The 12,210-nt window shown below is 44.2% G+C and overlaps 1 protein-coding gene across 10 annotated transcripts in view; it reads left to right on the top strand.

Annotated features, from left to right (window-relative positions):
* NHSL1 (NHS like 1) overlaps positions 1-12,210 on the top strand; it is a 183,796-nt gene that overhangs the window by 120,723 nt on the left and 50,863 nt on the right. For 9 of the 10 annotated variants that reach the window (XM_027689921.1, XM_027689985.1, XM_027689913.1 and 6 more), the window contains one exon: positions 8,550-8,702. In XM_027689921.1, the coding sequence (XP_027545722.1) occupies positions 8,550-8,702 (153 nt within the window). Of the gene's footprint in view, positions 1-5,766; positions 6,257-8,549; positions 8,703-12,210 lie in introns of those variants that run through there. The other variant, XM_027689955.1, reaches the window with a different exon arrangement.

Below are 12,210 nucleotides of genomic sequence, written 5' to 3' on the forward strand. Positions count from 1 at the left end.
GATATTAGGAAGAAGTTCTTTACAGAGAGGGTAATCAGGCATTGGAATGGGCTGCCCAGGGAAGTGGTGGATTCTCTGTCCCTGGAGGTTTTTAAGATGAGGCTGGATGTGGCACTCAGTGCCATGGTCTGGTAACCATGGCGGTAGTGGATCAGGGGTTGGACTTGATGATCTCTGAGGTCCCTTCCAATTGAGCTGATTCTATGATTCTGTGATTCTCTATGGTGCATTAATAGGGCAAATAAAAGTCAAGATTTGTAGACAAATTTACTTGCCCCAGCCATTTCTGATCAGCTCTTCAGGACAAGCCATAGCACAGGAGCATTCAGGTGGATTCTGAATTTAAATTGAGAATATTTCCTAGTAACATTTTAAGAAGGTACTCCTAGTGAGAGAGAACAGTACTCTTCTGGGAGCTGAAGTTGCCTTAGCTGGGGTTCAGGAATGGCCAAAGGAAAGAGGATTGTGCGCTGCCATTTAAACCAAAATTGCACATTCACTAAATGTTTTCTGTTCTCTTGCCTGCCATTACAGTGTGTGAGGAGATGCTCTAACCAAAAGAAACAGCTGCTTTGTCTGCTGGCAGCCCTGCCCAAATGCTGCCTTTTCTCTCTGCTGATGTGTTTGCATGATAGAGGATCCTGTGGAAAGATGTTTTCAATTGTCAAAGGAATGAATTAGCTTTATTGTGCTGTGACCTAAATAGGATCATCAGATCAATCAGTCTGCTGCTTTTCTGTCCTCTCTGGCTTAGGTTGTGTTGCTTCTCCTTCTCATCTTGCTCCCTCTTCCCCCTGCCCACGCCAGGCAGCCCCTTTCCCAGAGCCTGCAGCCATAATCCTTTATGAGCTTGGATAAAGGAGGGCACAGCCGGGTACCCTCTTTTCAAGCAATACCTGCCCCCACAGGGACAGGCTCAGCTCTGGGTCCCCTGCCCCTTCACTGGGGATTGGGTCCTTCTTGGTATTTTGTTGTGGTGGCTTTAGGATAAAATACTTTTTTCTCCTTTGTTCCCTCTCCCCTGTGCATTCTCCTCCTCCTCTTCCTCCTGATCCCAGGTTTAATGAATTGTAATATCTCAATAGCTGGGGAAGTATCGTGCTTCACCAAGGCTGAGGTTGCCTTGAAAGAGGCCATTGTGAGCAAGCGGAGCTGGAGACGGGAGGGCAGCTGAATGCAGTGCTGCCTGGAATGGCCTTTGTGGAGGGAGCACTTTTGTTCTCCTGAAAGATGCCGGGAGAGGACCAGCTGGCACGAGGTCTAAGGGAGGGAGAAACCCATTCTGACCATAAATTATTGACTCCTGTGCTCTGCGAGGGTGTCTTGAATTCTATTTAGGCATCAGCAAGTGGTTGGCAGCATGGGTGAACGTGGCCACAACAGGCACAAAGCTTGGGCACTAATTTTGAAAACACTTGAGGCATTTTGGGCTTCTTGATGTTTCGTCATGATGGAAGTCTCACCTGGAAGTAAAAGTGCAGCTTTCAAAGCTGGGTGGTATTGGTCTGAGCCAAGAAGGAGCCTTGTGACCCGCAGGAAAGGGTTTATTACCCTCCTCAGGTTCAAGCTTGCCCTGCAGATGCCTGGGTGCCTCTATGCAGTCTGGGGAGGGGGTGTGTGGGAGTCACTTCCATAGCCTCACCCCTCCAGACACGGCAGCTGCTCAGAGTGGGCGGGTGGGGATGGCAGGGGAGCAATCCTGAGCATGTCCTGCACAGACCCATCCCTGCAGACATGCTGGAAACAACTGCCCTCTAGCAGCTTCTTCTCCACGAATCCCCAGCAAGCTGCTGTAGTGTGGTACAATGGAAACTCATTTCGAGCGACTGACTGATGTGTTTGTAAAAAGCAAAGGCATTGATTTAATTGTTTTTGAGTACCTCTGCTTGCCAGCATTTCCACTTTCCCTTTTGAGCATTGAATAGAGTCGCACTGGAAGAGCTCTTGCGATGCAGTTCCCAGCTCAGTTGAATGGTTTTACTTTGTCTTTCCTCTCAAAATGTCATAAATGCTACACAGTTGTTTAATGTGAATTTTTCAGTTGTCCAAATAAAGTTGCTAAGGCCTGCAACTTGAAGTTTAGGTTTTGAGATGATAGTATATTTTAGTAGTTGATGCATCATTCCTTTAATGAACTTGATACATGCGTTGGTTTTACCTCTCCTTCATGAAAATAAAGTGGTAAAATTTGTCTTCGTTTGTGGGATGGAACAGGGATGGGTTGCTTTAACTATTCTAAAATACTTTAACTTTTTTTAACTTAAATACTTCCTAAATGCTGTATTGCATATATGTATGGGCTGGTGATTAGGAAGAGAACATTAGCTGATTGTCACTGATTCCATAGTGTCCCTGTGGACAGCTGACACTGGGGCTGCTGCTTGGTAGCTGCTCTGGCTGTAGTTATGAACAACTCAAGTACTTCACTTTTCAACATTTACCTTTTTATAAAGCCTCAGCTTCTTCAGTGGATCTTGTGCACTGGTGCAAGGTTCAGGGCACTGATTTGTGAATGGGAGCTACACAGGAGAGTCCCCCCTCCCACCCGCCAGGGGCTAGCTGGAAATATTTCTGTGGAAGGTGAATATTTCCAGATTGTTTCACAGGTGCTGATTTTTTATGTTACTGTGAGTGGGGAGCGGTTGCTGTCCCAGATGGCTGGCCGGGAGCAGGTCAGCTGGAAAGGCCCTCTAAAGAGGGGATGGAGCAGGAAGAGGAGCTAAGGAATGGCTACAGCGTTTCAGGCATGCCATGTGAAAGCTGCCGCTCTTGTTCACTTGTCTCTGGATCTATGTGGCCTCTACTAGAAAATAAGAATCAATTTAACTACTCAGGGATTTAAAAAGTATTGTAATATGAACTAAAAAAAAGGGTTTTGCTAATGAATTCATTGCACAGTCATAATTTTGAGGATGCTGTTTGGCACTGCATCTTGTGCCTCTCATTTTCTTTGCTTCAGTCCCTGACTTGTCAGAACGGAGTTTCTTCTGAGCCAGATTTTGTGACCAATCCCATCCGGTATGAAGTGAAAATCAGCATTTGCTGAACGTGACCATATTTTCTGTATTCCTTGTGATATTCCTGATTCCTTTGTATTTCTGTGATCCTTGTGTGGTGGCGAGTGTGATCCCTGCTTGTAAGGATGTGGTAACTGAGGTGGTAGTTTAATATTAACTTGTCCAAGGTGGAGTAGCAAGTGTGTCACAGAGCAAGGTCTCCTTAGTCTGCTGCTTGTCTCTTGAGTCATTTGCTTTTAAAGAAGGATATCAGTGTGCACACACCTACTGTTGATGTTGGGTTTATGCAGCTTTAACAAACTTTTAAATTTTTCCTATCAAGTTAATTGTAGGTGGGTTAGTTGTTGTTGTTTGGTGAAGATTTTTGTGGGTTTTTCTGCTGGATTGGCAACCTTGGAGGCTAAAGTCCTTTATCTATGTAGTGACTGCAGTATAAATTTTCTCAAACTGCCCCATCTTTTCCTTCTCCTCTCAAAATAGAGAGGCAAAGTGCAGAGGAGCACAGTCATTTCATGTTTACAGTTCTCAAGAGAACTGCCATTAGATGCCAATTGCAGCGACAGTTGCTTGTTACCGGAAAAACATTTTAAAAAAGCAGGATTGAGACAACCTGATGAATTTCATGGAAGTCAGTGGGTTTGTCTCAAGTGGGGAAGATGTTTTGGTTGTTGTTGAACTAGTGCAGATTCTCAGAGATGCAGATACAAGCAGCCAGAAGGGTTTTTTTGAGGGGGTAGCCCCTCATGATAGCCAATTTTGATGTTTGACCTCTTTAACAGCATGACCTGAGGGAAGGTGGAAGCAAAGTCGGGGGCGGGGGATGGGACGGCGAGGGGGGTGGGTGGTGAAAGGCAGACATCAACTTAGGTATTGTTTGTTACTGGGTTTGAATGTCTGCCTCTATGCTGAAGATCAGGGCTAGAGGTCGGTGATCAAGTGTTTGTTCTTCGAAGGGAGAAATGCTCCAGGATAGGTTGAGGATGCGATAACAAAAACACCGCACTTGGCACACATTGTAGCCCCGGGTGAAATGGGGAAGGGTTCCCTGAGCCGTCCAAAGTACCCAGGATCGCGTTGATTCGCAGGGGCTTGACCATGAAAAGGGAACAAATCTTGCTTCCCAGGGCTTGCAAGACTCTTTGCGGTTCGATAAAGACCTTGTGAAGAGTGTGTCTTGCTTCCAGTAGCCCAGTCTCCCTCATTTTCTAGCTTGAAACTGTCTCCTTCCCCCGTGCAAGTGCTCCACTTCTTACATGCTAAGGAAGAGGCACGGGTAGGAAAAGGCACTTCCTGCATCCTAAAACACATTGACACCACCCTAGAAAAGGAGTTACCACCTTCTTGGTTTCCTCTTGGATGGCAGCGTTGCTGGCGTTAGAAATGGAGTCACTCTGCACTCACTTTCAGAGTGTGTCCAGCAAGCGTGCATTTAAAGCTGGTTTAATGATGTTTGGGTAATGGCAAATTTATAACAGGAGCATTGTTGTGTATTTGATTCAAAACCAACACTAAATAGTTATCCTGATATCCGAGTTTGATGCCAGAGTAATTTTTTTGTGTAAGGTGCTTGATGGAAATCAATGCAAAAAAGCAGAGGTACTTTCCCTTCCATTGCTTCCATGGCACTGTGGTCTCCTGTCCCTTCGGCAGAGGTGAGCCACTCAAAATGTGTCTTGGATGAGCAGCTGCTGGAGACACCTGGTGCTAATGGCAGTTTTGATGTCAAACCCATGTTGTAATTGTAAAATCTCTGGATTTGGAAAATACTGATTAAAATGTTAAAAGTAGTGTGTTCAGACAATGATGAACAGACTTCATTTGCAGTCTGTTCTGCACGCTGCTGAGTCTCAACTGTTTGGTGAAACTTAGAAGTTCCTGTGGAGCATCTGCTTTTCACATGCTGTGCTCTAGAGGCCAGACCCTGCTGCAGCTTTGGGGTCAGCCTGAGCCCCCCACTGCTGGCATTTTTCTTTTCCTGAGGAAAAAAATCCTTCTCATTGTTAACCCGAGGGGGTTTCCCTAAGCTTGCTTTGTGAGGGAAGGCTTGCTTCTTGAGCCTGAACATTGTGCGAAGGGCATGCCCTGCTGAGCACATTCATTTGGTGCTTAGAATTTTCCCTTTAACTTCTGCAAAATTGCAGTTCATTCCTAGGAAGCATGGCTGTAGGCCTCTGTACAGATACATTTTTTAAGACATGAGGATATAATGTGCATCTCAAAAAGCTGGGCTATTTCATCTCCCTGCACAAATTTCGTTTGATGAATAACAGATCCTCTATTAGCCAGAAATAACTCGATTTTGTTTTCCATGTATTTGGTCTGAGATGACGCTAATAAGAATAAATTAGGAGGTAACTGAATGAAATTCAATATGTAAAATTAGCGGGCTGATGTCCCAGGCAATGGCAGTGACTGTGGGGGGAGCAGTGGGCTGGAAAGGGAGGCAATGCAGAACCGACACTGTTGCAGCCAGCTAAGGCGCGCTCTTGATTCTTAATAAAGTGGGAGCGAGGGGGTGAAAATGAAAAAGGGAGAGGGGGGAGGGGAGGGAGAAGGAGTTAGATTGGGAGCAGAGCATCCTGATTTGCACGAAAATGCAACACTCATTTGCAACTGGAAGGAGGCCGGGGCTGCCCGGCCCCCCCGCCGCCGGCGGGCACCGGGGAGGTGCGGCGGGAGGAGGGCGGGGGCAAGGAAGGTGCCGGCATCTCCTGCTGCTCCGGCGGCAGAGCCGGCTGGAGCGATGGGAAGGAGTGCAAGCACCTGCCAGCTCGGGACTTTCTGTAGTAGCCGAACTTGGAGAGCGGAGGGAAAGAGGAGAACAAGAGCAGAGTAACTGCGTGCACGACAAGAAAGCCCGATATTTGGTCCTGCGCAAACGTGAATAACAACTGGGTTTTTTTTCTTTCTTCTGTTTTGCTTGTTAAAACTGGCTGTTTTCAGCACACAAGGTTACATGTGAGGACAAGAATTCAGGTTGAGGAATTGTAAATTATTTCGTCCATCAGAAAGGTCTAGACAGTTTGAAAGTGATTTCAGGAAAGAAAGGCAGAGGGGAGAAGCCTGGAGAAGAGAAATTTGGTGTGTGGAGTTTGAACAGGATCAGTCTGGGAGTCACCTTTCTGCAGCTCCTCCTTTCTACGGGACTTCAACTCCAGGATCGCACTTCCACACCTTGAAAATGGTGGTTTTCATCAACACAAAGCTTAAATCTCTCATGAAACTTTTCAAGAGAAAGAGTAAGTAGCTGCGTGTGCTCCCTGTCTTTTCGGGAGGCAGCCCAGTTCTGCAAGAAAGTGTGTTTCCCTTCGGCTTTGCTCCTGCTTCCTGCAGCCTCTTTTAAGTTTCTCTCTCTTCTTCGTTGATCATTGTGGAGCGTGTGGAGGCAGCCTTGTGAGGGGCTTTAGGACCTCTGCGTTGGGACACTGTTGCTTTGGAAATGCTTTGTCACGGTGATATTGAAGGAGCCAAAGTTCTCTGTGTGAAATGAGGAAATCGGTGACAAGACAGGGTGTGCCTGTGTCGCGACAGTCGTGCCCAGGTGTTGGGCTGTGTGTCCTCATGGTTTGTCAGACATCTGTCTCTGCTTGTGCAGATGCTCGTGAGGTATCTACATAAAGCTTGTTCTGAGAGGAAGTTTGTTTTTTAAAGATGTTCTAGTTTCAGAGTGGCTTTCAAAATCACGATTCTTCATTTAAGTCATGTAGGACAGACAAATCACGCTAGAGAGATTAGTTGGCAAATGTGCACAGCACTTCCGTTGAGTAGTTTTGATGACCGATGTTGCTCTCATGAGCAGTAAACCTTAATTTTGGTGTGGCGGGACTGCAGCCAGACGGTGGGCTTGGCGGCTGATGTTTCCCTCCTGTTCCTCCTCCAGCCTTACTCTTCTCCCCACCCACCTGCTCAGTCAGGGCATGGCGAGGGTGCCTTTCAGTGATTTTACCTGTCACTTTTTCTGTTAGGTCGGGGTGATTGGTGCTGTAACCAGGTAGGTGGTGACTTGTCCGGTTGTCGTGCTTTAGGTTTGACCTCTGGTTATCAAGAACAGGAAAAGTGGGCACAGACTGAATGAGTATCTGCCTTGTTGCAGCCAATATGTCTGTGAGAGGGGATGGGATGCAGCACCAAGACTCAGAGATGAGGGCGTTGAAAGTCTTTACAAACCTTTTTCGAGGTCTGAAACTAATCTAAAAAATGTGAGGAGAGGTAGATAAGGACCTTTCCCCTATCCCAAGTCCTTTTAGAAAAAAGCAGGCGTTGAGCATTAGGCTGTAGATAGGTTTTGAAGTGAGACGCATAGCTTATTTTCTTCAAAAAATACCCATTATTTCCATCTGAAATGATCCCAGCAGATGCACAATGGTGTTAAGGAAAGAATAATTTTTCAGATGTCAAGAGGCTGTTGCCTCTGTTTTGCTTCCCAGTTTTACATACGTCTTCTGCTACCACAGGGGCATCAGACAAACTTCACAAAGCGATGCTACAGGCAGCGCAGCAGCAAAGAAAGTGAAGGGAAGATGCAGAGCTGACAGAGAGGCCCGGGATAGCAGGGCTGCGGCAGCAGGGCAGGTGCTTGGGAGGTAGCACAGCTGTAGCGGCTTTTTCTGCTTTGGAGAGCTAAAAAGCAAGGATGTGCAGCATACTGGCTGAAGGCCAGAGAGCGCCTGGGGGATCGTAAAATATGACCCCCAACTGCCCTTTTTCTGTTTACAGCAGGGTGGGGGGATAAGGCTATTCAACTGTATAAGTTTTTATTGATGATAAACTTGAAACAAAAGGCAGTGGCAGTCTCTCGGGAAGCATAAATGATAAACAAATCTCTGCAATATGTGCTTTGGCTGATTCATTGCTAGACTGTCTGTAGGGAACTTTGAGCTTGAACAAGGTCTGTATTTTATTTTCACGCGTGTATTGGCTGCGAAGAGGTGGCCAGAGACATCCCTCTTCAGTGCTGTTGTGCTCTGAGCAGTATTTGTCCACGGTGTTGCTTTTGTTCAAATCTGCTTTCCGCTCGTGACAAAGGAAGGTAGCTAATCTTTTTCCCTCACTGGAATCTTCTTGCCTGGTTTGAGCAAGCATGAGGTCAGACAAGGTTGTTTCCCAATACAAATGAACCTGTTGTAATCTCTCATGGCGAGTGTCACATTCCCAGGGTCACCTTTGAACAAGAGGAAGCTATTTTGCACTTCACAGAGCAAGCCATGATCAGGGAATGGGAAAACTGATGTCCTTGGTGAAGACTGAGAGCTAGAGGGGGCAAAACAGAGTTGCAAGTTCAGAGTAAATAAAATAGCAAGTGTACACATGGGAAGAGGGAAAGGTGTTTCCTGCAGAACATAATTTTAGAGTAGAAATGAGAGGAAGGGTGTTTTATAACTGTTAGGGAAGTGAGGTTCTAGAGAGCGTTTCGGTGGGTCTGCAGTGGCAAACATCATTTTTAGATGATGTGCGGCAAACTTACATGTGGGGTTTCATAGTAGAGCTATCTGCAGTAACATTTAATTTTCTTATTATTGTGTCTCTCTGCAGCTGTTTCCAACCTAGATGAAGAGAGTAGATGGTCTGTGCACTATACTGCTCCATGGCACCAGCAGGAAAATGTCTTCCTACCCTCCTCAAGACCACCTTGTGTGGAGGACCTGCACAGACAAGCCAAGCTGAACCTCAAGTCAGTACTGAGAGGTAAGATGCTGCTACTCACACAGACATGTCCTAAGGGGACAGCAGTTTTTGCCACGGTCTTTGCAAACATATTCAAACTGCAGGCTTTGGAAGTTTATTTCTTCTTCTGCCTGCAGCATACCTGGAACATTAGCAGGATTTACCGACTCAAATGTAGGGAATAGGGTAAAAATGCTTTCGCTATGAAGAGGCAAGTAAATGTGTTACCTGGAAGAGCATCTAGAATGGAAAAGGGAAAAAGCTTGTTTCTTTTGGCCATCTCCATGTTTCCAAAGTGGTACCTTCCGTTTCACTAAGTCCTGAATTAGTCCATTTATGAAGAACCATATCAGGGGTGTTTCATTTGGAGATTTCTTCTGTTGTTCTGAAGTGTCATTCCCAGGGCTGTGGCTACTTGTGAGAAGTTGGAAAAGGCACAGAGGGCAGAAAAGGGAAATGGGGAAACAAGGCGCTTGCAAGGGCTCCTCCAGTGGTAAAAGTGGTTTCTTGCAGAAGGGTGCAGCATATTTTTAAAGACCAGTACCTTAGTACCTTCATTGGGGATGTACCTATACAGTCTGTTATAGGAGGCATTGTGTTGTGTTAGTGCAGCCATGAGGACAGAGGCAGGCAGCCAGCGGGGAGGCCTGCAGATCGACTGTCCCTGGGGCAGACAATAAATTTAACATAACAGCAGATTGTCTGTGTTCTGGGAAAGGTTAATCTAGATTTTTCTTTACAGATTGCAGAGTTAACCTGATTTTAAAAAGAATATTGTATTTTTTATTTGTTTGTCATGACATTTCTGCTTTTTAGACATGAAGAAAGCTTCATTTTGTATGTCTGAATAGAGAAATGTTCAACTGCCATATTTTATTTCTCTTACCATTTTCGCAGTTAATTGATTTTCACTGTCTCTTACTAGGTGCTTTTCATTATCATTTAATAGGGGAGTCTTGACAGCCAGTGTTATTGGCTCATGCGTGGCTCAGCAGATAGCCTGTGTGCCCTCTACACTTATTATTGGATTAATACATTTGTGCAGCTCCTTAGCCTTGGAACATATACTGTTCCCTTGCAGGCACACTTACCAGTTCCTTACAAAATAAAAATATTTGCCTGCTTGAGATTAAAAGAATACTGATTGTGGTTAGCATTTTGTGAACTTTAACCACTCATGCTAATATTTTTTCCACTCTCTGTTTTGGATTGTTAAAAAAAACACAACCCTGTGCAGGCTAAAATGATGCACTGATTTTCTTGAGTTTTATCAGAAATATAACTACTGCAGTTTCGTGTTCTATTTAAATAAATTTATGTCTGATATATTTGTGTGAAACCAAGTAATATATGCTGTTTCCCCCAACTTACACAGCTGAAGTTACTTCACTCTGCTGGGATTTTCTCTAGAGCTGCTGCTCATTATAAAAAAGAAGCTATTCAGTATTACTACAACTTACTAGTTAGCCATTTGTGTTAAATAAACTGGCTTGTGTACGTGATGTAGGATTCCTTGGTAGTGAAGTGAATTTCAGCTTTGCATTTTCAGGGTAGTAACTGAGAGAGAAGAAACTGTGATGATGTCTTTATCAGACCTCATACTGCTGACTTAGTGAACACAACTGATTTATTTATTTGTTTAACCTCAAGCTCTTTCCTTGAGCCACATTTTTTTCTATAAGTGCAGTTTTAAAACAACAACTTGCTGTGGCCTGTAACTGTCCTAAAAAGCTACAGCATGAATTCAACACTGTTTGCAGTAATTTCATTCTTGCCTATAGGGTCTCTGAGTAGGACGAGAGGCACTGACTAAAGTTTTATCAGTTTTACCCTGCTGCTGCTTCAGACAGCACTGTGAAATGAGGAAGGCACTGGTGCTTCTGATGGTATTTGGAGAATTGGGTTAAAAGTTCTGTATCCAGAAGAGAGCTTCATTCAATGTAAAAGTACTGTTGAAATTGTGACAACTGCTGAACTGCTACCTGTTGCTTAAGAAAAGACAGAGTTTTCCAAAGCCTTTTGATGGGTAGGACATAAATTCAGTGTTATGTGATTATAGCGTAGAAGAGCTTGAAGTAAACTAGTCTCATGAGAAGCACCATTGGGCTAGCATAGAAACTTTAGTTCTGCATTTCTTGGCCTCATGATGAAGCTTGCATTCTGGCATCTCCTTGGTGTTTCATATTCTTCAGTTGAGGTGAACTATGGGGCAGTAAATGGTGGTGAGGAGTGAATAACACTGGATTAAAGATGCACTGTACTCTGTGCAGAAAGAGTGGGATGAATCCCCTTTGTCTCTGGAAAGCATTTGCACTGGAACTGGAAGGGAGTAGAACTAAAACAAAATTAATCTTTTCTTTATAGTAAGTAGGAAATGAAGTAGTGGACATGCACAGCAGTGAAGAAATACTTGGTTTAAGAATGAAAGGTTAGGGTTAGAAATATTAAAATGTATGGTATCCAGCCTGTCTTAAGATAAATAAGTACACTGCCTGGTGATCTCTGCATGCTTTCTCAGGAAGTAATGTTTTGTTTGGAGGAGGAAAAGATTATTTCAATAATTTTTGTGCAGTTTATTATTTTACTTTGTATATTACATATTGAGGATAAGCATATCCTCTGCTTATCACAGTGTGCAAGTGGATGCAGCATATGACAGTAGATGTTGTATGAGGAGATATTTTAGCTTTTTGTAACTATGAACTAGCCTTTTACCCTTTGAAATCAAAGGGAAATACTGTGCTTTTCCTTTATGAAGCTACTTTCAAGTATAGGTGGTGAGATCTTGCACTCATATGTGTTCATAAATGAGGTAAAGCTGTCTATCCTTCTTTAGGCATGCAGGTGCTCAGATGCCCTCTGAAGTTTTAAAAAGCAGTATTGTCCAGTAACTGAATTAAAAAATGAAGCACCTGGAAGATGAAAAGTTTGTGATGCACAGTATATCTATTCTTGAGAACTGAAGTTGCTTTATGTAACCTATATTAAAATTTAAAGTTGTCATTGACTGAAATCAGTGGCTTGATATATTTAACCCAGGCTGTGTTACTTCATTTGAAATTAAAGGTCTCAGTGGCTAAATCTGATGGTTAGGGAAGAACATTTTCAGCTGCACTTCATAGTCATGGTACCATTGCAATACGATTTAAATGTTTAGAAAATTATGCAGTTCTTGGGTTGTGGTGATAGATGCAGTATTTTTCCTTACTGTTTTGTTTGCATTGGATAAAATAGACTCTCCCTGCCTTTGGGGAAGGAGCCAGGCCCTTGGGGTGCCTGTTGAAGCAGATGGGGTGACACGTGCCATCCAAGGTGCGTGTTTTCTTACCTTCAGGGCCAAGCTGCTCAAACTGACCTTTCCTGAAAGCCTGTCTTATGTGGCCTCTTCCTAATGTTTTCATGGTCATCTTATTGAAGGTGTTTCTCTACATACAGATGTTCAAATAGAAACAAAATTGTCATTGGGGAGTCTTGTGTGACTTTGCTTCATGCCACTGTTTTCTCCTAGGAAGTCATGAAAACAGGAGGT

Source organism: Neopelma chrysocephalum, unplaced genomic scaffold (assembly GCF_003984885.1).
Source record: "Neopelma chrysocephalum unplaced genomic scaffold, ASM398488v2 Primary Assembly neopelma1_23, whole genome shotgun sequence".
Classification (NCBI taxonomy): domain Eukaryota; kingdom Metazoa; phylum Chordata; class Aves; order Passeriformes; family Pipridae; genus Neopelma; species Neopelma chrysocephalum.